At 44.3% G+C, this 25,271-nt stretch overlaps 1 protein-coding gene across 1 annotated transcript in view; it reads left to right on the forward strand.

Annotated features, from left to right (window-relative positions):
- Window positions 1–24,845, forward strand: part of TG (thyroglobulin) — a 227,502-nt gene extending 202,657 nt beyond the window's left edge. Inside the window, exons 45-48 of the mRNA XM_061611878.1 lie at window positions 7,228–7,335; window positions 18,456–18,596; window positions 22,080–22,273; window positions 24,539–24,845. Of these exons, the coding sequence (XP_061467862.1) occupies window positions 7,228–7,335; window positions 18,456–18,596; window positions 22,080–22,273; window positions 24,539–24,639 (544 nt within the window). The 3' untranslated portion in view covers window positions 24,640–24,845. The remainder of the gene's footprint in view (window positions 1–7,227; window positions 7,336–18,455; window positions 18,597–22,079; window positions 22,274–24,538) is intronic.
- Window positions 24,846–25,271: the final 426 nt, after the last annotated feature.

The following is a 25,271-nucleotide window of genomic DNA, read 5'->3' on the forward strand; positions in this document are numbered from 1 at the left end:
CAGGTCGGAGCCATCCAAAAACCTGAGAAAATGGGGGCGGACCCTAGTGACGTCATGGGGCGGGCCCTGGTGACATCATGGGGCGGGCCCTAGTGACATCATGGGGCGGGCCCTAGTGATGTCATGGGGCGGGCCCTAGTGACGTCATGGGGTGGGCCCTGGTGACGTCATGGGGCAGGCCCTGGTGACATCATTAAACATGATACATTGTATCAACCGCAGTTGCTTGGAGCATACCATTCCAAAAAAAATTATCTGATCGGAGATTAAAATAGAAATCTTACCTAAAATAGGGTGTTCCTAGGTCCATCTGAAGTGACAAGGTCATTCTTTCTCACAAGCTTAGGATGATGCAAAATGGAAATGGACTGCCTTCAAGTTGATCCCAGATAGGGTCTTCATGGTAAGCAGTATTCAGACAGAGGTGGTTTACTATTGCCTTCCTCTGAGTCTGAGAGGCAGTGACTGGCCCAAGGTCACCCAGTGAGCTTCATGGCTGTGTGGGGATTCAAACCCTGGTCTCCCAGGTCACAGTTCAACACCTTTAGGGAACATTTAATCTAGCTTACTTGCTTCTGGCAAGAAGGGTTTACGTGCCCTCAGGCCAGGCCATTATTGGAAGAAAGGAGCTTAGTGTTGCAGAGATGTTAGATGGGAGCACAGATGGATGCCCCTGAAGGCAGCAACTGTAAACATGCTTATTAAGGAACTAAGCCCCATAGAACTCAATAGGACTTACTTCTGAGTAGATATGGTTGCAGCCATGTTAAACAAATTAAACCAGAACTATCACTAGAAGCTAAAATGATGAAACTGAGGTTATCATACTTTGGGCACATAATGAGAAGACGTGATTCACTAGAAAAGACAACAATGCTGGGAAAAACAGAAGGGAGTAGAAAAAGAGGAAGACCAAACAAGAGACGGATTGATTCCGTAAAGGAAGCCACAGACCTGAACTTACAAGATCTGAACACGGTGGTTCATGACAGATGCTCTTGGAGGTTGCTGATTCATAGGGTCGCCAAAAGTCGTAATCGACTTGAAGGCACATAACAACGCCTTCTTGCCTGCACTATCTAAAAGTAACGTTTGTAGGGATGAGAGAGCTGTTTTATGGCACCAACTATCCCAAATAAAAGGCACAATTCAAACCATGTCTGCTGCTACATACATGCTTTAATCTGCTAGCCCATAAGAGACTCCCATGAAAGCACAGGAGGCCTCCACCTTAGAAAGTGCCCCCACTACATTCCAGATCAGTTCCAGCCTTGGGAGGGGACAACTATATTAATAGGTTGCTCATTGCTATTCTTGAGTGGCAGATGCCTACACAAAAGGCATCAATGTGCCAATTTTACAGTAGCATTAAGTTACTACAAACAAATAATGCAGCAGAGTTACAACACCAGGACTGCACACTGCTGCACCCATGTTACTGCTCCCCATATTGGTGTCTCCAATAATCCCTTTAGCTGTTTAGAAGGCAGGTGGGTGTTCTCACTTGTAATCTGCATTTCAGAAGATCATTAGATCCAGAAGTGTAAGCTCCGAATCTTGCATTAAGATCCACAGACTACAAAAAAAATTCATTCATTCTATACCACGATTCAATCCACAGCCTAATCAATTTGGACAGATACTGAGATGGAAGGGGTATTTAAAAGCCTAAGTCTGTGGGAAAATTCTGCTAACGTCTGTATGCTGTAGTCCTTTAATCCAAATACTTTCTTAGTGTCATGGATATTAACTGAACTTGCTAAGCAAGTTACAGCATGAAGTCTTTTCCCCTGCAAGAATGAGATTTTGTAGGAGGGGAGAAAAAATGACAGGAATTAAGAGATTTCGAGGGGCATGAAAAAAACTGTCATCTCCTACTGTGGCCAGGCTTATCTGTGCACTGATGAACACTCTTCTAGTTGACAGGGCCTTAAATGTAAAAGCTTCTCAAAGCAGCTGTGGCCTAATGAGCAGTTTTAGCAAACAGCAAGGAACCTGCTAGTTAAAATATTACGAAGAATTTTAATATGGGAAAGGCTTACAGGGAGCCATTATCTAATATCTACATTTCTTAAATTTGGTTAAGCTACTTGACTCTACCTTTCCATTTTGATTTTTGCTTTGTGAAACCCAGCGAGGTTTAAAAGCTTGCTGTTACCAAATGGAATTTCTGCCTGCCAAGGTTGAACAAATTTTAAGAATGGAGATGAGTGCATTACAAAAACAAAGTAAAGTACAAGAACCAGTCATCATCATATTAAAAAAATACAACATTATACATTAAAAGGCCTGGGAAAATAAGAAAATGTAATATTGGCTACCAAGCAAACTTATCTGGAGAGGAAGATCTATAAAGAGGGTGTCACAACTAAGAAGGCACCCTCTCTGGTCACCACTTGCTTCACCTTGTCATTTCGTAGTAATATTGTGAATTTACAGTGTAGCTTTTTAAAACTTAGAATTCTGAACCCAGGAATAGATGTTGCAGTAGGTCAGTTTGAACAGTCATTTGAGACTTCATAAACCCATGTTTTATGAACCTGGGAATGAGCATCCATTTTTAAAAAAATGTTAATCTTTATTAAGTTAAAATCAGTACAATGTCCAATTCATTTTTACCTTCATTTATCACAGCAGGGGAACTGGCTCTGAGGCTGCCATGCCGCATGGGCGCCCTCTCGGCAGCGGTTGCTAGCCTCAGCCGGTTCCCCTGCTCCGGAAAGGAGCAGCGTGGCGCCGATGGGCGGGAGCGGCCGCGATGGGGCTGAGGAGTCTGTGCGTGCGGTCGTTCTGAATCCGGTTGCGGGAAGAAGGCCGCTGGTGGAAGGAGCCAGTTTGAGGCCGGGTCGTTTGTAGGCCGTCGCGCAGAGGGAGAGAGAGGGGGGGAGAGAGATTTGTCTTGAGTCTGCTATACTTAGTGAAGCTTGAGTCTCCTGTATTTAGTGAGCGGCCTGCCAGCCTCAGCCGGTTCCCCTGCTATGGAAAGGAGCAGCGTGGCGCCGATGGGCGGGAGCGGCCGCGATGGGGTTGAGGAGTCTGTGTGTGCGGTCGTTCCGAATCCGGTTGCGGGAAGAAGGCCGCTGGTGGAAGGAGCCGGTGGTTTGAGGCCGGGTCGTTTGTAGGCTGTCGCGCAGAGGGAGAGAGAGTGAGAGGGAGAGAGAGATTTGTCTTGAGTCTGCTATATTTAGTGAAGCTTGAGTCTGCTGTATTTAGTGAGTGGCCTGCCAGCCTCAGCCAGTTCCCCTGCTCCGGAAAGGACGGCCGGCCGCTTCACTAAATACAGCAGACTCAAGCTTCACTAAATACAGCAGACTCAAGACAAATCTCTCTCTCTCTCCCCCCCCTCTCCCTCTGTGCGACGGCCTACAAACGACCCGGCCTCAAACCGGCTCCTTCCACCAGCGCCGCGGCCTTCTTCCCCCAACCAGATTCGGAACGACCGCACGCACAGACTCCTCAGCCCCATCGCGGCCGCTCCCGCCCATCGGCGCCACGCTGCTCCTTTCCGGAGTAGGGGAACCGGCTGAGGCTGGCAGGCCGCTCACTAAATACAGCAGACTCAAGCTTCACTAAATATAGCAGACTCAAGACAAATCTCTCTCCCCCCCCCTCTCTCTCCCTCTGCGCGATGGCCTACAAACGACCCGGCCTCAAACCGGCTCCTTCCACCAGCGGCCTTCTTCCCCCAACCGGATTCGGAACGACCGCACGCACAGACTCCTCAGCCCCATCGCGGCCGCTCCCACCCATCGGCGCCACGCGGCTACGGCCTCCACTCACCACTCTCACTTCTGTGGCCGGCGGGAGCGTCCAGGCTCTGCTGCACAGGGGGGGCTGCGGTGGTAACTCAACTCCTCCTCCTCTCTCTCTGCAGTCCCTCCCTCAATTACAAAGGGCGGGAAGGCGGCCAGCCACAGCCTTCACGCATGCGTGTGCCAATCACGCATGCGTGGCTGAGCGGCACGCTCAAAAGCCGGAGATTAGCCTTTTTAAAGGAACTATGGCCGGAGGCCGGAGACGGCCCCCTTTTGCTGGAGACTCCGGCAGAAAACCGGAGACCTGGCAACCCTAGACATCTGGGTCATTGCACCCCTACTCCATGAAATTTGTCTTGGAGTTTATTTTCTTACATTTATATTCTACCATGATATTCTATCATGGAACTGAAGGTGTTATATATGTGGTTCCCAGGTGGTCTTCGATCCAGGCTCTGAGAGGACCCAGACCTGTTTAGCAGCAGCAAGATAGTAGCCTCATGTGCAATAATTGTGGCCGAGTCTCACCAGGCCTGGGGCAATTTTTTTAGTAACTATTGGGGATGGAAAGATCTGTCCATTTCGGTTCTCTCAGTTTCTAATTTTTCCATCTTTAAGTTCTGTTCTCCAGATTTCCACATCAGTTTGCAATTTTAAATAAAGTGCTCATGAAAATTTTGTCAGTATTTTAGTGCACATTTCTGCTAATATACACATTTTTGTATGCAATTTTGCACAATATACACATTTTTGCAAGCAATATCTCCAGATACAATTCATGTTTGTATGTTATTTTCACTAATATATCCATTTTTATGCATGTTTTCCCCAATACATGCATTTTTGTAAACATTTTTTGGTTGGAGAACAGCATTGCAAAATTTGAATAAGAGTGAATTTTGAAGGATCACTTTTTTCACTTCTCATATTGTTTCGGAAAGTGTGGATTTGATAGATTCATCTTTCTTTCTTTCTTTCTTTCTTTCTTTCTTTCTTTCTTTCTTTCTTTCTTTCTTTCTTTATTGCACTTGTATACCTCCCCATAGCCGAAGCTCTCTGGGCGGTTTACAGCAATCAAAAACATTAAAACAAATATACAATTTAAAACACATATTTTAAAAACAATTTAAAACACAATTTTAAAATTTAAAACAATATAAAAACAATTTAAAACACGTGCTAAAATGCCTGGGAGAAGAGGAAAGTCTTGACCTGGCGCCGAAAAGGTAACAGTGATGACGCCAGGCATACCTCATCAGGGAGATCATTCCATAATTTGGGGGCAGCCACTGAGAAGGCCCTCTCCCTTGTTGCCACCCTCCGAGCTTCCCTTGAAGTAGGCACCCGGAGGAGGGCCTTTGATCTTGAACGTAGTGTACAGGTGGGTTCATATCGGGAGAGGCATTCCAGCAGGTATTGTGGTCCCAAGCCGTGTAAGGCTTTATAGGTCAAAACCAGCACCGTGAATTGAGCTTGGAAACATACAGGCAGCCAATGCAAGCGGGCCAGAATTGGTTTTATATGTTCGGACCGTCTGGTCCCTGTTACCAATCTGACCGCTGCATTTTGCACAAGCTGCAGTTTCCGAACCGTCTTCAAAGGCAGCCCCACATAGAGTGCATTGCAGTAATCTAATTTGGAGGTTACCAGAGCATGGACAACTGAAACCAGGTTTTCCCTGTCCAGATAGGGATGTAGTTGGGCCACCAACCGAAGTTGGTAGAAGGCACTCCGTGCCACTGGGGCTACCTGAGCCTCAAGTGACAGAGATGGTTCTAGGAGAACCCCCAAGCTACGAACCTGCTCCTTCAGGGGGAGTGCAACCCCATCCAGGACAGGTTGGACATCCACCATCCAGTCAGAAGAACCACCCACTAGCAGCATCTCAGTCTTGTCTGGATTGAGCCTCAGTTTATTAGCCCTCATCCAGTCCATTGTCGCAGCCAGGCACCGGTTCAGCACATTGACAGCCTCACCTGAAGAAGATGAAAAGGAGAAATAGAGCTGCGTGTCATCAGCATACTGATGGCAACGCACTCCAAAGCTCCGGATGACCTCACCCAATGGTTTCATGTAGATGTTGAACAGCATGGGGGACAGAACTGACCCCTGCGGAACCCCATACTGGAGACTCCAGGGTGCCGAGCAATGTTCCCCAAGCACCACTTTCTGGAGGCGACCTGCCAAGTAGGAGCGGAACCACTGCAATGCAGTACCTCCCACTCCCAACTCAGCCAGTCTCCCAGAAGGATACCATGGTCGATGGTATCGAAAGCTGCTGAGAGATCAAGGAGAATCAACAGAGTCACACTCCCCCTGTCTCTCTCCCGACAGGGGTCATCATACAGGGCGACCAAGGCTGTTTCTGTGCCAAAACCAGGCCTGAAACAGATCCAGATAATCGGTCTCATCCAAGAGTGTCTGGAGCTGGCCTGCAACCCTGTGAACTTTATCAAATTCCTCTCCCATCCCTAGTAACTACACAGGTCATCGGCTCCTTGCTTGGCCTCAGTCTATAAATCCCTGGAAGTCAAAAATGGTGCTGCCAAAGACTTTTGAGTACCAGATTTCAGGGTGGAACATAGGAAGCTGTCTTAAACTGAGTCAGACAATTGATCACTCTAATGCAGTATTATCTGCATTTTATTGGCAGCAGCTCTCTGGGCATTCAGACAGGAGTCTGTCCCAGCCCTACCTAAAGATGCCAGAGATTGTATTTGTACCCTGTCTTTTGGCCAGAAGGCCCTCAAGGCGGCTTACAAGTACATCAGTATAAGCAATACAATTCAAAATCAAGTAACATCATTAAAAAGCAACAACAACTATCAGAAAATGTACAATGTATACAATTCAGTAACTAGATATAAAATAAGGTAATTCTCACATCATATCATAACAGTTATCAGAAAACAAAAACAAAACAAAACTCTACCACTTGAACATACAACTCCCTGCCAAAAGCAGGCCTTGCCACCATAGAGAGAACCCCGGGCCCCTCGTTGTACCCTGGCTCAGCAAGGGAACCACCAATCAGGCTTCCTTTGCTGAGCTTAATGAACAGCGCACTGGCCAGGTCTTTGAGTCCTGGCCATTGCCATGTGTAAGCTGAGCACAATGTAAAACAAAGCAAATGTTTGCCCACGGCTACAGATTGCTGGGGTAGATCAGTATTGGTGGGTAAAGCTAAATCCTGTGGGATCTAGCCTTCCATTATAGATCTTCTCACTGTGGAATCATCACCATTATCTTCCACTGATTCCTAATCCGCTTTTTGGCGAAGGCCTCCAAAGTAGTGAATCCCAGGAAAGCTTCCAAGGAACCCTAGAAATCCCTTGAAAAGAAGGGATCTAACTTTCTCCCATACTGAGTCTCTGCTTGAATGCAAAAAAAAAAAAGGATGCTTAAAACACCTTTCCTGGTTGCACACAAATTATTTCTTGATCATACCATTGTTTTCTTTCTTGTTTTTCAGGGACCAATTCATCATTTGCCCTACAATAGCCATGGCCAGGCACTGGGCTAGCAATGACAGAGGAAAGGTCTTCATGTACCATGTCCCAGAGAGCTCTTCCCTGAGCAGGTAAGAGGATAAATGGAGTTCTGTTTTGATGGATGTAGGAATGGGCACATGACTTTATTTCCAGTCCATGCCATTTTTTCCATGAGTTCCCCCATTAAGTCCATTCCATCCTGTTTCTTCATTAACCTTCATTTTTAAAAAAATGTACACAAAGACAAATACACATTTTCTCTGAAAATACACATTTTAAAAACCCATTTTGATACATTTTTCAGCCGAAAATTATCACAACATTTGGAGGAGTGTGGAATCCAATGGATAGCTACGTTCTTGTCCATTCATTAGTCGAGGAGATGCAGATTGGGTCACGTCGTTTACAGATCAGGAGCGGGGAAACTTTTTCAGCCCAAGGGCCGCATTCCATTCTGGTCAACCATCTGGGGGCCACATGCCAACAGTGGGTGGGGGCAGAGGCAGAAGTGGGTGGAGCAATGAATTTAAATGTAACCTTTGTGCAGTAAGCTACTTTCTACATACACTGTAGCACGCCCTTCCATATCCTCTATACAGGCAAGGAAGACTCGTTGTCAGAGTTCAAGGGCACATTCCAGCCAAGCAAAAACACTCAAGGAAGGTGCAAAGCAAGGCTGGAGAGTGGTGTAGCCTGGAGATAGCCCTGGGGGCCAGATAGAAAGCCCTGGAGGCCCACATTTAGCCCCCAGGCATGAGGTTCTCTACCCCTGTCCTAGATGAGATTCATTTGCAGAATGATCTAGATAAGGACAAGCATTTGATATGGGGCACACCCCTTCTTGTGATATGGAGGACAAGAGTTTGATGTGCATGCCCATCAGCCTGCAAGCCGGTAACTAACTCATAAAAAAGTCCACAAGTTACATCTTCCAGTCTTTTGCTATTCCTTTTCTCTGTGCCTTTTGTGTTTTGGGCAATGTTATACATTTGCAATGAACTAATAGGCCTTTTCAGTGGTGGCCCCCACTTGTGGAATGCTGTTCCTGGGAAGGCACGCCTGGCTCCATCTTTATCTATTGTTAAATGTGAGGCAAAGACTTCCCTCTATATCCAGACTTTTGGCCCATAACGTGTGGGGCCTTAGCTATTGGTGGCCTCTTTTAGTGGGGCAGGACCGGTAGCCTTGTCCTTTAATTTGTACTGATGTGTTTTTAGGGGCAGAAGGGGGGTTGATTGATTTATTGTGTTTGTTTTAACTGGTTTTAATGTAGTTTTGGGTCACTTCTGTTAGAGAATTGACTAATAAATAAATATAAATAAATAAATAATTTCATCCAGGTGGTCATTGGCCCTGAGTAGAAGGTGGAGGAAGGATCAAGGACCCCGCATTGTGGTTTGACTCTGGAGAAACTTTGTTCAAACCAGAGCTAAAATAAAATTTAAATGGACTGCCTTCAAGTTTATACCAACTTATAGCACCCTATGAGTAGGATTTTCATGCTAAGCGGTATTCAGAGGTGGTTTTACCATTGCCTTCCTCTGAGGCTGAGAGGCAGTGGCTGGCCCAAGGTCACCCAGTGAGCTTCATGGCTGTGTGGGGATTCGAACCCTGGTCTTCCAGGTCGTAGTCCAACACTTCAACCACTATGCCAGAGCTAAAATAAGTGGACTAAAAAGAAGGCTTTCTAGTTTCTCTTTCTATGACCTCCTGTACGTAAAATAACAAAACTCCCCCACCATTCGTCCTCCGTTGCTTATGCATAATTATAAGAAACTGCCTTATTCTGAGTCAGAGAGCTTCCTTGTCTAGTTTAGGATTGCTTCAGATGACTGACAGTAGCTTTGCCAAGATCTCAGGGCTGGCAGAGGTCTTTCCTATCATCTCTTCTCTGATTGCCTTTTACCTGGAAAATGCCAAGATTGAACCTGGGGCCATCTGCAAGCAGAACCTGTGCTCTCACACTAAGCTGCAGTTAGAGATAGGGGAGATACTCAATTCAGGTTGCATTTAAAGCCAAATCTGTCAAACAATATGAGAACTAAAACACAAAATCCTTCAAAATTCACACATATCCAAATTTTGCAATGCAGTGCTCCAACCAAAAAAAGTTTACAAAAACACATATATTAGGGGGAAGTGTGCATAAAAATGAATATATTAGTGCAGACAAAAATGTATTTATTCGGAGAAATTCATGTGAAAATGCTGAAGAATGTACTTGAGGATTTTTAAAAAATAAATTCTCAAATTGCTGCCAAAATGTGGAGAACTGAATTTAAGACTGGAAAAATGAGAAGCTGAGAGAACTGAAACTGACAGATGCTTTCATCCCTAGCTATAGTCCAGAGATAGGAAACCTGTGGCCCTCCAGATGTTATTCAACGCCCATCATCCCTGGCCATTGGCTTTGCTGACGAGGGCTGTTGGGAGCTGGAGTCCAACAAAAGATCTGGAGGATCATAGGCTCCCCATGCTTATTCTAGTCCCCCAAACTATTTGTCCATCTTTATCTGTTTTGTCTACTCTGACTGGCAGCAGCTTCCCAAGGTCTCAGGCAGAGATGGCTTTTCATATACCTTACTACCTAATTGTTTTCACTAAAAATGCTAGGGATGGAACTTGGAACTTTTTGCATGCAAAGCACCTGCTCTGCCACTCAGCTGTAGACCATCCCTTATTTGTCTAGTGGTGTCTCCCCTGGCTGGCAGCAGCTCTCCAGGGTTTCAGGTAGGAGACTTTCCCATCACCTGCTGCCTAAGGTATCCAAATCTTAAAGTCTTCATTCACCTTCAGAACAGCACTTGGATTGAAATGTAAGACTTTATTTATTTATTTATTTATTTATGACATTTCTATCTGGCCCTTCCTTCCAAAGGAGGAACTCAAAATCACACTGATTTTAAGTTTTGAAAAGGAAGCTTTATTTATTTATTTATTCATTTATTTATTTAACTTTATTTTTACCCCGCCCTATTTTCCAAACTGGAACTCAAGGCGGCTTCACAACCAAAAGCCACCAAAGCGATGTACACCAAGACAAGATAAAATACAAAACTCAGTACATTCCAGACTCAACCAACTAAAAGCAATAAAACCATTTCTATAATTGTACAATTTAAATATTCCATAAAATGACTGGGTCGCAAATAAGGGAAAACCTTCTTGATCAAAAATGTCTTCAATAGATGCTAGGCGTTTGTCTAATTTTAGTTGGCAACTGATTCCAGAGGGCTGGAGCTGCAACACTAAAAGCCTGGTCTCAGCAATGCCCCCCCCCAAAGAGTGGAGTTGCTGGGCAGGGACAGATCCCCATCTGGTGGTCCCTTAGGTAGCCTATTCCCAAGCTCTTTAGGGCTTCTGCAGTGGGGAACCTTGTGTACTCACGGAGGCTCCCCATGCAATTTAGATCCTGAATCTCTGAGGTACTAAATCACATGCATGGGGCCTCTACGAGGAGAGAAAGCTCCCTCTTGCAGAAGTTGCAGCTGAACTCACAAGTAACTGGCACAAGCAGCTGGAGAACAGGAGCGGGACTAAAAGCACAGCCCCTTTGTACTTGCTTTTCCACTTTATGCGAGAAAATGACCACAGAGGGCTACAGAGAACAGCACAGGCACAGCTTATGATAAATGCAAGAAGGGATTTAGAAGCAGTATACATATATTTGCACTGAGTGTCCAGATATCACTGAAATCAAGAGGTGTTTTTCAGCACTCAGAAAAATGAGCACAAAACTAGGTAAGTGCTTTTGACTTGGCCCTAGTTTTAGAATCCTGTAGAAGTGGAGTAGAAGCCAGGAAGCCTCCCCCTTCTTCACGCTATCTTTCTTCAGGGCCCTTCCCAGAGTCTTCCTATCAGCAACACTTTATGGAGCTCCTCCAGACCACATCCACATTCTTAGCATAGCTGCACATCAGCCAACAGTCTTCCAGGCCTGTTCATCTATTTCTGTTTTCATGCTTTGTAGTCACAGGAAGCTCCAGCTTTATACCAAGTTAGGCATTTGGCCCCTCTAGCTCAGTGTCGTCTACGCTGACAGGTAGTGACTCTCTAGGAATTTAGACGGGGCATTTCCAGCCCTACCTGGAGATGCACCACTGGTTGGACCTGAGGCCTTTTGCATGCAAAGGATGAGCTCTACCACTGACCTATGACCTTTTTCTAATTAAGTACGGCCACGCATAGGATGGAGGAGAAATTTGGTTCAGTATGCATTTTAATGCAGATGTACCTAATTTGTGAACCCAAATGCAGCTGTCATTCACACTTCTCTGAATTTTGCGACGCAGTCCTCCAACCCAAAAAGTGTACAAAAGTGTGTATAGTATGGGAACATGTGCATAAAAATTCACATGTTGATAAAAAACCCACAAAAAGTGCATTTTATTATGGAAAGATTTCTGCAAAAATATGTATATTAGGCAAAATTGCACACAAAATGTGTATATTAGGGGAAATGCTGATTAATTTTTATGAGGACTTTTTTTTTTTAATGCAAACTAATGGGGAAATGTGGCAAGCCGAGGTTAAGATTGGAAAGACGAGGAGGCGAGGGAAACTAAAATGGACAGATTTGGCCATTCCTCATCACGCGTTATTTCTGTCAGCTCATGACAGCTTTTTGAAAGGAAGTGAACCCTTATGGAATCCACATTGCCAAAAGCTGCCCTCGCTCACAGTACACACACACCCTGCGCAGCCCTATGGGCAGAAAGGGAAGGTAGAAGCTGCCGGTAGCCTTTTCTTCCTCACTCCAAGGAGAAAATTAAGGCATCTCTGTACATTGCAAACTCAGCCCAAGTTGCGTGCTCTCTGCCAATGAAGCTGATGTGGACTAATGTAATAGCATGTGAAAATGTCTTGATCCTGAAAAGGCCCAGGATGCCACTGCCTGCAACAGTGACTATTCAAGATTGCACTCATGCAGCTTTGGGAGGGTTCATGACATCGGCTGCAAATACGCCATACATTTAAATCACATATAAATTTATTATTTATTATTTACTATTTATTTGTTAGATTTATGTCCCACCCTTCCTCCCAGTAGGAGCACAAGGCGGCAAGCGAAAGCACTGCAAACACTCCAAAACATGAAAACAGACTTTAAATTAATTGTTTTAAATTTTTAAATTGTATTTTAAATTGTTTTTAAAAGATGTGTTTTTAAATTTGTATATTTGTTTTACTGTTTATAAGTAAATAAATAGGTATATAAGTACAACAAATAAATAAATATTACAACAAAACATCCTTGAAAACATATTAAAACAAAACATCTTTAAAAACATCTTTTTAAAAAAGCTTTAAAAACATCTTAAAAAGCAATTCCAACAGAGACGCAGACTGGGATAAAGCGCGCAGCTCCCTTCCCCAAAGAATCCTGGGAACTGTCATTTGTGAACGATGCTGGGAATTTTAGCTCTATGAGGGGCAGTGGAGACGGGTGGCTCTGATGTCTATGGGGCAGTGAATCTGCTCCGGGTTTTAGTCCAAACTTTCAAGGAGCTGTCCAGAACGCTGAAAGATGCTGCCATTGGAGCCACCCATCTCCACTGATGAGGAACAAACTACAGTTCCAAGGATTCTTTGGGCAAAGCAATGTGCTTTAAATGCATGGTGTGTACACAGCCTTAGTGGAACAGCACCGGCTTTGCATGCAAAAGGTCCCAAATTCCATCTCTGGCATCTCCAACTAAAAGGATCTCAGGTGACAGAGCTGGGAAGACCCTCTGAATAAGAATTCAGAGAGTCACTTCTTGCCAGCTAGCCAGTGGCCTATCTCAATATAGACAGCAGCTCCTTATTCCACTGAGCAACAGTTGCCTGATAGAAGTTCTTTTGTCAGTCATCAGTTCATGTTTCTTGTAGGTAGCTTTGGAGCAAACTACATGTTACATTAAACATTGAGGCTGAGGTCTTTTTCAAGCAATCCCCTCCATTTATCTTCACATCACACACAGTAGTAGATTTATCTTAGCCTTTGGCCCTTCAACTGTGGTTTGACTATAGCTCCCATAATCCCCAAGCATTGTCCATGCTGGCTATGACTGATGGGATGTGAAGCCCACAGGAGGACCACAGGTTTCCCATCCCTACTCTGTTCTGTCCCCAGGAAGGCTGCTGTGCCCGTTGCTGATCTTTCATTGCCTTCCAATTTGTTCACCAGCGAATCCAAAATTTACCTTCTGCTTCCTACTTTTTGAAAATCTTTTGGAGATAACGTGGGATGTAGGAGTTTGCAAATGCTCCCAAAACCCTTTGCAGAGCTCAAATGACTCGAGGGGTGGGAGGGGAGAAGCATTGAGAGGAGGGGGAAGAGACTTGATTGTCCTCCATTTATTCTAGATCTATGTATGTGTATTACATAAACATTGTTTATTCAGCGCATATGAAAGGAAGTATGCAGATGGCTACCTCTGTAGTGAGTTTATAGTACATGTGAAAAGTTGTAAAGACCCTTTGCAAGTGTTTTGCAAAGAAGCTAACCTGAACCTCCAAATGAACTAACGCATGTCACATTGCATGTGGTAAAATCCTCTGCAGCTTGGCACTTGGCACGTGACAGTATGCCTGTTTTAGTCTGTTTGAATAAGGGATATAACATGTAGCCAACTTTTGCATAAATACAGAACACAGATGTTGGCTCCTCCCCTCCCCTCCCTGCCACCCCATCCTCATCTCCTAGTTTCCTTTCTAATTATATAAGTCTCAAGCTAAATAAGATTTCTAAGGCCCCATTCATACACATTCCTTCCTTGGGCGATATATCGATACATCCAAACTGAGGAAACTCTGGTTAGTTTAAATGACGATTTGTTAACAAGCCAGAATCCTAAACTACAGTTTGGCCCTGGTTTGTCTGAACAAACCATAGTTTTACTAAACTAGCATTCTCCCAAGTCCAGACGTAAGGCGGAACTGTGGTTTAAAAGCAGATGTGGAGGGGAAATGCATGAACTTGTGGCTCCACATAGCACTAAAGGTCTAGTGTTATGTGCAAAAGGAGGCAGGTAAATATATGCACAGAAATGAGGGTGGTGATTGTTAACTTGAAATCCCTGATTCAGATCTTGTCTTTGGTACAAACTTCACCAGGTGACCTCGCTTAGACAACCTACTCTCTCTTAGCCTTCAGTCTATGCTTATGCACTGTAGGGATAATACTGGTCTACCTCACAGGGTTGTTGTGTATGTGAAGTGTTTTGAATGCTCTAGCTGGCAGGAGCAAGGGAAGGGCCACAGAGGCCTGTGGCTGGGTACATGCTTTGCATACACAAGGTCCCAGGTTCAATCCCTGCCATTCTCCATTTCCTAGAAACACAGATCACACAGCTGGCAAAGACTTTTTCCTGAGACCTGAAGAGATGCTGCCACTCAGAGTCAACAAAACTAGATAGACCAGGAGTTGCCCAAGTGGCACCTGCAGGTGCTAGTGTGCCCACTAGTACCTGCTATGGAACCTGAAAACATCCCCTCAAAAATCTTCAATGCATGAGAGACTGCTTTACCTGCTCAAGTTCCTGTTATCATTCATTAAAATTATAAGATGGATCAGATCTGTGTAGTGTTGGCAAGCAGTGGGTCTCCATCTGCAGCCCCACTGAAAGTAGGATCAAAAGTTGTCTGATGCCTAAACATATCCAAATAAGCAGCTGATCCAGTGTTTGCCTGGAGCACCTTGTTAGCTCTGGATGTTCTTTGCACATCCCACCACCAAATCAACTCTGGGAACTGTAGCTCTGTGAGGGGAATAGGGGGTCTCCAAGTGCAGTTCATTCGTTCCAGACTGGCTCACCCTCTTAGCAGAGATACAAACTAGGGTTAAGTTAAGGGCTCAGCCACTCAGAACAAATATTTGTGGATGACAGCAAGTTGGCTATCCAGGCTCAGATTTCATGTATGTTCCTAACCATCCCCAGGTTATTATAGAATTATGATTGCCTTTTGCTAAAGGAAAAGAAAGAGAGAGAGAGAGAGAGAGAGAGAGAGAGAGAGAGAAGACTTTCATGGCTGCAAAATACTGTTTACAGTTTGCTGCTTTCAATGGTGATGTAATTTAAACATCTGATTATAGCATTCCCTGATGTGTGTTCATTTCTTTTTGAGTGCTAAAACCAAAACTATTCACAAGAGCAGCTAAAATGCAGAAGCCGAATACCTTAAGGTGAAATCATATGGTGTTAGACAATGAGGTCTGGAAACATTTTGCGGAAATGAGAGAAAAGTACTTTGGTTAAGAGGCTGCAGTTGCTCACTGAAAATACCAACCACTGATACCCTGAGAAAAAAATCCCAGGTTGAAGTAATGCTGTAAGAATCATGCTCACTAAGGAAGGGAAAAAAGTACGTATATAGTGATCTTCCTTGTTGCTGTTGTTATGTACCTTCAAGTCAATTACAACTTATGGCGACCCTATGAATCAGTGACCTCCAAGAGCATCTATCATGAACCACTCTGTTCAGATCTTGTAAGTTCAGGACTGTGGCTTCCTTTATGGAATCAATCCATCTCTTGTTTGGCCTTCCTCTTTCTCTACCCCCTTCTGTTTTTCCCAGCATTATTGTCTTTTCTACTGAATCATGTTTTCTCATTATGTGTCCAAAGTATGATAACCTCCATTTCATCATTTTAGCTTCTAGTGACAGTTCTGGTTTAATTTGTTCTAACACCCAATTATTGGTCTTTTTTGCAGTCCATGGTATGCGCAAAGCTCTCCTCCAGCACCACATTTCCAATGATCTTCCTAAGTGTCCCAAATGCTTCAGATGTGTTGACTAAGCAAATCTTACAACAACCCTGCAATGCAGGCATTCTTATCCCTATATTACATGTGGGATAGCAAGAGAGAGTGACTAAAAATAGCAGCTATCCAGCAAGTTCATGGCTGCCACAATTTAAACCCAGTTTCTCTGTAATGGGGTGGGGAACTTCAGGCCAGGGGCTAAATATGGCCCTCAGAACTTTCTCCAGGTCACACCCCCTGACTTAGCCCTAAGTGTTTTTGCCTGACTGCAATGTGTCCTTGAACTCTGATAATGGATGGAGGAGGACATCTGAGTGTGTGCAGAACCTAGCCTACTGTAGAAATGTAAACTTTACATTTGTTGCTCTGCCCACTTTTGCCTCTGGTTCCGCTCACCACTGGCATGTGGCCCTTGAAATGTTGCCCAGAAGTAAATGTGGCCCTCGAGCTGGAAAAAAAATTCTCCACACCTGTACTAGAACTTTGCAGGGGGGCAGTTACTCAGCAGAGCTGATTGGCAGGTGGTTCAGGACTGGCAAAAAAATTAAGTAATTTCCCACTGTTCATTTATAATTATTAAATGTGTTTATTTATTAAATTTATATCCTGCCCTTCCTCCCCAAGAAGTCCAGGGTGGCAAACACAGAAGCGATAAACCAATCAAAACATCTAAAAACAATTCCAGCACAGACGCAGGCTGGGATAAGGTCTCTACTTGAAAGGCTTGTTGGAAGAGGAAGATCTTCAGTGGGCACGGAAAAGATAACAGAACCGGTGCCTGTCTAATATTTAAAGGGAGGGAATTCCACTACAAAATGCAGCAATGGCCACTAGTTTAGACAGCATTTCAAAACAGCTTGGCAATGTAGGATATTGATGCTTATTATTGATTATTAAAGCTTCCACAATCAGACACAGTATACCCCTGAAACCCCAATCCAAAGGTAAGCTGCCAGGGATGGCCCTCAGCTTGATGCTCTTCCTGTGAGTGTGCCAGAGCTCTTGATGTGAACTGGTAAATCACTTCTTATGACCTCACTGCTGCTGTTATTTCTCTGAACAGACATAATGTGGATGAATGGATCTGTCCCAGTGCCAAGGAGCCCCTGTCCCCCACCATCCCTTTGTAGTCTCTACTCCTATAGAAGAACTATTTATGGCAAACGTGACTGTAATCTGTATGGAGGGGGGGGCAAGCACGTTATTGCTAAAGCAGAATGACTGAGCTCTGATCCAGCTTAATCCTTGTCTAAACATTCAGAGACAGAAAAATATGCTTTAATCTTGTTTCAGCCCTTGCTTGTCTCTTAGCTGCTGGTAAATAACTTGCTTTCCAGATGCAATGTATTATTGAGGTTTTAGGATGGAGCTGAGGACAGAAATGGCAAAATTGCCTTGCATTTTATGGGCAATGTGTGTGTGAATATATAATTTCTTTTTTTTAAAAAAATGGAGACAGGGATACCGTGTTGTTCCTACTTTCACTTGGGGGCAGGAAACAAAAGAGAGGTGTTTCTCCCCACTGTGTTTCAAAGCCTTGGTGCTTGGCCCGTGACTGCTTCCTATCTGCACCTCAGGTCAGGTGGATAGGTGGGGTACGATCACTGAGCATAGCGATATGCATCACAGAGGTGCTGGGCTGAAATCTGTCCTCCACTTTTTTGAAATATTTCTTCCTCTGTGAAAGAGCCTGACCCCTTCCTTTTCAGGGCAGTTTAGAATTCCTGCAGGATTCTGTTGGCTGCAAGCTTTTGAGCTTACCATATCATGGTGAGGTGGCCAGTGTATGTCTTTTTCTTTCTTTCTGGTGAACATTATCCTGCACTCTGCCCCCTGCCCGGTTGCCTGCACTTCCTGATCTGAAAAAGCCCCATGATTGTCTTCCCCTTGGTGTTCTGCGCTCTACAGCTTTCCCAGGTGCCCACACTTTAGATGATTCTAGAATGAAAGGAAGCACACTCACGAGCCAAAGTCTGCCTCTCTGCCCATGAGGATTTCTCTGAAATTTCCTCTCCCCTTTGATAATGCCTGCATAGGGCTGAATTATATTTATTTATTACATTTATACCCCACCTTTCTTTTCATAATAGAAACCCAAGGTGGCTTACATATGGTTCCCAGGCAGTCTCCCATCCAGGCACTGACCAGACCTGACCCTGCTTAGCTTCAGCAGGGTGCTGGCCTCACGTGCCTTCAGACTATAGCCTGGGACCAAAAATATCCACATGTGTTCACACATAGATAGATACAAACCTGTAGCATTAATTCCTCCCTTTTCTACCACATCCTTTATTAAATCTGTCACTGAGTCCTGTTCCCCATTTCCTCCTTGTCTTTTCTGGCTGCAGTTCTGCAGTGAGAAAACAGTTAGTTAGTTCTCTCTGCCTCCATCAGACGACCACACTGGTATTGCTGTTTCTTACTACATTTCTTCTCAGCCTCTTTCCTTATTTGGCTTTCAGTTCAAGCCTGGAGTTCTTGCCTGATGTCCAGTATGCATTTGGGCTGCCCTTCCATCCCCAGTATGAAAACCAGTATACTCTGGAAGAGAAGAGCCTCTCTTTAGCAATAATGCAGTACATGGCCAACTTCATAAAATCTGGGTGAGTACTGAGCAATTTGGATGTGATGCAAATGGTCACCCAGTGAGCTTTGCATGCCTAACAATGCTTCTGAATCCTACTGCTAACACCTTCTCTATAGCATCCAGCTGCTCTATAAGTACAAGCTGCTCTTTAAGTATAAGGGAGCTTTCACAGAACCCCCCAATCAGCACTTTGGAAGGAAACATGTAAGACACTGTGATGGACACACTGGTGTATTGCAAGATCAATAGACGGCCGTCATTAAAAAGTAAAACTTTACAGTCAGGCCAGACTTCCCTCTTAGTTTAAAAGCTGATCTCCCAAACTTAGCCTTTGTTCTGGTCAGTTATGCCTTCTGGAAATTTTATCATGTAGTGTTGTCATCAGTTAAGGCAAGCTTTTTTCAAGAGCTGAGCTTGCTACATCAAAACACTCTGTTTTGCAAGCCCTCTCTCGGGTCCTCTTGAAGCTTTGCAAGACAGCTCTGCTCATCTGCAAAAGCTGTTAAGATGGATTTGCTCAAACCTGAATTGCTGATGAGCTGTGAAGTTTTCCAATGAGTTCTAGGGAAGAAGAAGAAACTGAGTCAGATTGCAGGGAATCAAAAAAAGAAAGCAAACACCCCTTGAAGCTGTTAACAAGAACTAGGCCCAAGAAGAGGTGATCCACCCAATTCATATTTGAATTTCATTACATTCAGATTCCAAGAACAATGTTGTTGTTCCAAAATCCAGGCTTGCCTTGGTGGAATAAAATGTCCCGCACACACTCTTTTTGGATCTAGCGATTATTTCAGTTTGGTACATCATGGGTTGCTGCATGAAAATAGTTTGGATCAATGCAACCTGTGTCATGATTTGACATGACCTGGCAGGGGGAGTAAAGAGAAAAAGAATGCTCCATATAAACTGTCAGGTCTGGGGGCCAAATGTGCCCCCCCGGCCTAACAATCGAGCCCTTACGACTCTCCCCAGCCCACATCCCTCATTATTTTTGCTCCATACTCCCCTCAGGTGTTTTTGTCTAGCTAATTTCTGCCCCCAAACTGTGATAATGCCTCTTGCTTGTCAGGATGGAGGGTTGCTTAGGTGTATAAAACAGGTGTTGGGAACCTTTGGCCCTCTTGATGTTGCTAAACTACAATTCCCATCAGCCCCAGCAAGCATGGCCAATGTCCTGCGTCTGGGTTGAAGCCAATGATGGTTTACTCAGAGCAGACCCACTGAAATGAATGAACCTAAGTTAGCCATGTTCATCAGTTTCAGTTGGGTCTACTGTGAGTAGGGATAGCTTTGGCCAAAACCCTCTGATTTATATGCCAGACTAATATTCCCATTAGTATGTTCATTAATTTCAGTGGATAGCACAGTGGGGAGGAGAGCCTGGCAGGGAGTCCAGAGTCTGTGAGTTCAAATCCCCACTCGTGTCTCCTGGGTGTCAAGGGCCAGCTAAAGATCACCCTCACAGTGAGTGGCTCAGGGGTTACGTGTTCTGCCACCTGTGCTGTCGTGGGCAAGCTGCATAGTCCCAAAGAGCCCAGTTGCCCCCCAGCTGGCAGTTGTGGACAAGGAAGGGGCTGGCTTGTGCAGCTGTGGCAATCTGAGCAGGCCCTAGCCAGGTGGGGAGGACTAGCCTGAGAGGGAGGCAATGGTAAACCCCCTCTGAATACCGCTTACCATGAAATCCCTATTCATAGGGTCGCCATACGTTGGGATCGACTTGAAGGCAGTCCAGTTTCTACTCTGAGTAGGGCTAGCTTTGGCTAAAATCCTCTAACTTATATGCAGTTGAACGATAAGTGTTGTTATCTACTGCTGTACCCACTTTCCACTCTGGCCCCAGAAGATTATCCATCAGAGAGTGTGAACCTTGAGCTGAAAAGGTTTCCCCACGCCTGGCATAAACACAGCATTGTATTCCACTAAATCTGACTCAGAGCAGACCCATTGAAATTCATAAACCTAAGATAGTCATGTGTATTAACTTCAGTGGGTCTACTCTGAGTAGGACTAGCATTGAATACCACCCATAGTATCACTCAGCAGGTCGCTTGAGTGAGTATGCAGCTGGCTGGCCCCTGGTTGTCTTCTGACTTTGTCTACAATGGGGCAATCCCTGCAGGGATTGTGTCTACAGTCTGAAAGCACTCAGGATTTCATTTTTGCCTTGTGGCTGGTGGTGGTAGCTCTTGAGCCATCTCATCCATGGGCTGGACAGATAATTTTGTGCCAGCCACAGTCAACCTTTGTTCCCCATCTGGAAAAAAAAGAGAATAATTGGTGGCCCACCTGAAGGTATCATTGCAGAGATGGAGAGAATTATTGTAAAGCTTTTATATCAGTGCCTGCATATATACCATACATTTAAAGCACATCCCACCCTCAAAGAATCCTGGGAACTGTAGCTTACTCCTTACAGAGCCACAATTCCCACCACCCTTAACAAACTACTGTTCCCAGAATTCTTTGGGGGAAATAATGTGTTTCAATGACCTTCACATGTATGGTATGTATGCAGCCTTGAGTTTACCAGAACATAAAGAATCCATTTGCTGGATCAAAACAAGGTCCACCTAGTCCAATATTCTACAAAAGCCAGTCAGATGCCTCTGGATGCTCATAGGCAGGGCACAACGGTGGTGTTTGGACCCATCAACTGGTTATCCAGGATATGCTCCCCATGTACATGGCAGTTGCATTTAGCTGCCATGCCTAATAACTATTGGTAGAGCTATCCAGTCTTTAAAGCATCCACCACCATCACCACTTTAAGGCAGAGGTGAGCAGATTTCAGGCTTGTGAGGTCGACTTTGCTTTTTACTATAATGCTGAGATCCACCAAGCAGAGCCAGATGCAAAATAGTGGCTCAAGGGGGTGAATATATGCCTATTATTAAGGAACAGGGAATCTCTGAGCCCGTGCTTGGCCCAGGATCAGATCAGAAGCAAGCTCACGTCCTTCCACACAAAAATCCAGTTGTTGCCTGCCACCCAAGACTTCTTTTTCAACAACCTAATTTAGGGAGAGTCAGCTTTTTGTTGCTGTTAGATTGTTGGGAACCAGAAAGTGTTGTTGATCTACCACAAAACACTCAGAAATCTACCAGTAGATTCCAATCTACCTTCTCTCCCCACCCCACCCACCCCACACTTTAAGGTACAACCTACTTTTCCCCAGTTGCATGCATGAGTTTGCCTGGGATTTGGCCAAGGAATCATGCTGCTAGAGCAGAGTTGGCCAATGTAGTGCCTTCTAGATGATGTTGGATTATCGCTCCCATCAACCCCAGCCAATGCTCGGGGATGATGGAAGTTGTTGTCCAACAACAGTGGAGGGCACTGTATTGACTACCCCAACCTAGACTAACCAATTGCATAGAGAAGAGTGGTGTGTGTGTGTGTGTGTGTGCACATTTATGCTCTTGTGTCTTAATGGATGTTACGTAAGCAGTTGGTGATGCCAACAGGGTAAATAACCATTGTTCCTCTTTCCTTTCTGCAGAAACCCAAATGGCCCTTACAGGTTCTCAAGAAAAGTGGCCCCAATTGCATCACCTTGGCCTATGTTTCGAGCAGATGCTGATGGAGACAATTATAAGGAATTTACTGCTTCGTTAGAAAATCGTAAAGGGCTAAAGAAAGCTGAATGTTCATTCTGGTCCGATTATATCAAAACACTTAAGACATCAATGAGCTGTAAGTGCATGGGTGCACACACAGACACACTGTGGCATTCAGTGCTAGTCCTACTTGGAGTAGGCCCATTGGAAATAACAGGCATGACTAACATAAGTTCATTAATTTCAATGAGCTTACTCTGAGTAGGACTTAGCTGATGACAACCCACAGTTTCTTTCTCTTCATGCAGAGATACTCAGAACGTTTGCATCATCTCTGCTTTTAGTACACAAAATGATGTGCCACAATCCATCCTCTCCTGTGCACACATCTCAGCCTTGGTCTGAGGAGATCCTGACAGCACAGGTTAGGGTCCTTTCCCTCCCCCACAACTGACTGTGGCTTGGTGTACATTGTTTGCTTGACCCTGGGGAGGATCAGGATGGCTTCATCCATCCTTTGATGGAAGGCACAGAGCTTGAAAAGTTCAGTTTTAAAAGGAATTTGTTCCAGTTCAACATATCCCCCCCAAAACCCTTAATTCCAGTTCTCTTTACAAAATGAGGTACTTAGGTTCACATTCAGTTCACAGTTCAAATCAAGTTCATCCAAGTGATCCTCAGCAATTCTCCCCCTCAGCATTCAGAATGTTTCAAGGTGTCGTGCTGTAGTATAAAATATACGTCAAAGCAGAAGGTGAATTTTTTAAATTTATTTCCCCCAGCAAATATGGTCTATGAGCGTAAAGGTCTAAACAGTCAAAAACACATGTCATAGAATCATAGATTTGTAGGTTTAGAAGGGGCCTATAAGGCCACTGAGTCCAACCCCCTGCTCAGTGGAGGAATCCAACTTAAAGCATACCCTACAGGTGGCTCTCCAGCTGTCAGAGAATGTACTTGAAGGAATCCTTCAAAGTTCTACCCCAAAGCAAATGTAATTCACATTCAGGTCACTTGGCAATTATGGGAATGAATTCCAGATGTAGCTCAGAGATTTTTGAACTAGTTCAGTGAGCAATGTTAAACCAAACTAGTTCATTCTAAGCACTGGGAAGGCTCTAACAACACTCCCATTGCAGGCTGCAAGGTCAGGCTGCATTGTAGCACACCCAGCAAAATCCATTCTGACCTGATGGCCAGCAAGGGAGAATCCTGTAATTTATGCATTAAACCAAGGGTGGAGAACTGGGGACCCTCCAGATGTTGTTGGACTCCAATTCCCATCAGTCCCCAACAGCATAGATAATGGTCAGGGATGATGGGAGTCCAACAACATCTGGTTTGCCAGCTGCAATTCGGGTCCCTGAAAGACCACCTAGTCTCATAGGAACCTGTCCAATAGACTGGCTAAGAGGAAGGGCCATAGTTCAGTGGCAGAACATTCACTTTGCATGCAGAAGGTCTCAGGTTCAATCCCCGGCATCTCCAGGTAGGCTCCTGCCTAAAACCATGGAGAGCTGCTGCCAGTCAGTGTAGACACTACTGAGGTGGATGGGCCAGTGGTCTGACTTGGTATAAGGCAACTTCCTATGTGATCATCATCAACATCCCTTCTCTCAGTTTCATTACCTGTTGAAGACAGTGGTGGCAACAGGAAATAGGTTCTTTTTAATGGTTGCACACCTTAGAAAAATAGTTCACAGAAGTACAAAAAGAAAAAGTGGAAGAAATACTACCAGGAGCATTCTGCACTGCAACATTTTGCTGCAGATCCCATTTGTAGCGTATCATGGTAGTTTGTTTTTTGGCTGTTTGTTTGTTTGACTGAAATGTTAATTAACTGCCTTGCATCCTGGAGGAAAAGCAGTATGAGATTCTTTAAAATAAAATAATATTCCTGTGCTAATTCTCTCCTATATGCCCAACACTGCATGCTTGGAGGGGGTGATGGATTGTAGTTCTTGTTCATTTTATTGAAGTAAACAGGTGTTCCAAGAAAGATCTTACAAGCTTTTGAACCCAAAAGGTTCTTCTAGACCCTGTATTTTTCAGATGAATTGCATTTTGACATAACACTTTTGAAACCATGTGTCCTGAAATCACCAAACTGTATCAAGATAGTACTGTTGCATGGAATGTTTTGCTTGGAAGTTACTGCAAACGAACTCAGATAATTGAATTAACATTAAATAAATGATTTATCACTTCTGCATTGGAACCTACTGGCAGGCTATTAAATAATTATCAGCTAGCTGCAGTGTTCCCAGCCAGCTGCCTAGCAGATTAATGTGGAAGAATAATTAGTGATCCACACTGGACAAAAGCTATTACCTCAATGAGAAATAATTATTTGCATGAGCTTTTCATGGAGTGATGTATGTTGTTTTTGTTATGGTTTCAGGCAGAAGAGAGCAGCTCACCACAAGCAGACCTAGCAATGAATTTCTTTCCAAAACTACTGAGCTGAAGCCATTGGGAGACAAGGTGGCCTACAAGAAATAGAACACAATACTTCCATTGATTTTGGACTGATTGGATGAAATCACAGTGTTCCATATCCACAAGGGGAAATGGCATCTTGCTAAATCATAATGGTGTGTCTGTAACAGATTACTGTAATTTCAAGTATGGTTGCTCTCATGCAAGAAAGAAAAGATCTAAACGGTACCGTCCAATGAATCATATGTTCTGGATATCGGTGCACCAAATTTGTGAGCATAGCACTCAATAAAGTTGCAAAAACATTTTGAAGAGAATCTGTTTCCGTACCATTCTCAGAGTGGCATACCGACAAATTGAAAGCCTGACCTGTAGTGATGATTATTCTTATTATTTGTTCGATTTCTGTTCCCCCTTCCTCATGAAGAAGCCCAGGGAGGCAAGCACATCACGATAAAACAACTCTTTGAAAGTCATTTTGAAAACAATTTAAAACTTTATAAAAACAGTTAAAACAGTCAACCAGGGATCTCTGGGTTGCCAAGAACAGCCATCAAACACTTGGGTAAAGAGGAATATATTTAAATTTCTCCTGAAAGTCAGTAATGAGGGAGACAGATGCATATCACCATGGAGGATAGTCCACAAACAGGAAACTGCCACTGAAAAGGCCCGTGGTAGTGCCACTAATAAGG

This window comes from Rhineura floridana, chromosome 1, assembly GCF_030035675.1.
Source record: "Rhineura floridana isolate rRhiFlo1 chromosome 1, rRhiFlo1.hap2, whole genome shotgun sequence".
NCBI classification, from domain to species: Eukaryota; Metazoa; Chordata; class Lepidosauria; order Squamata; family Rhineuridae; genus Rhineura; species Rhineura floridana.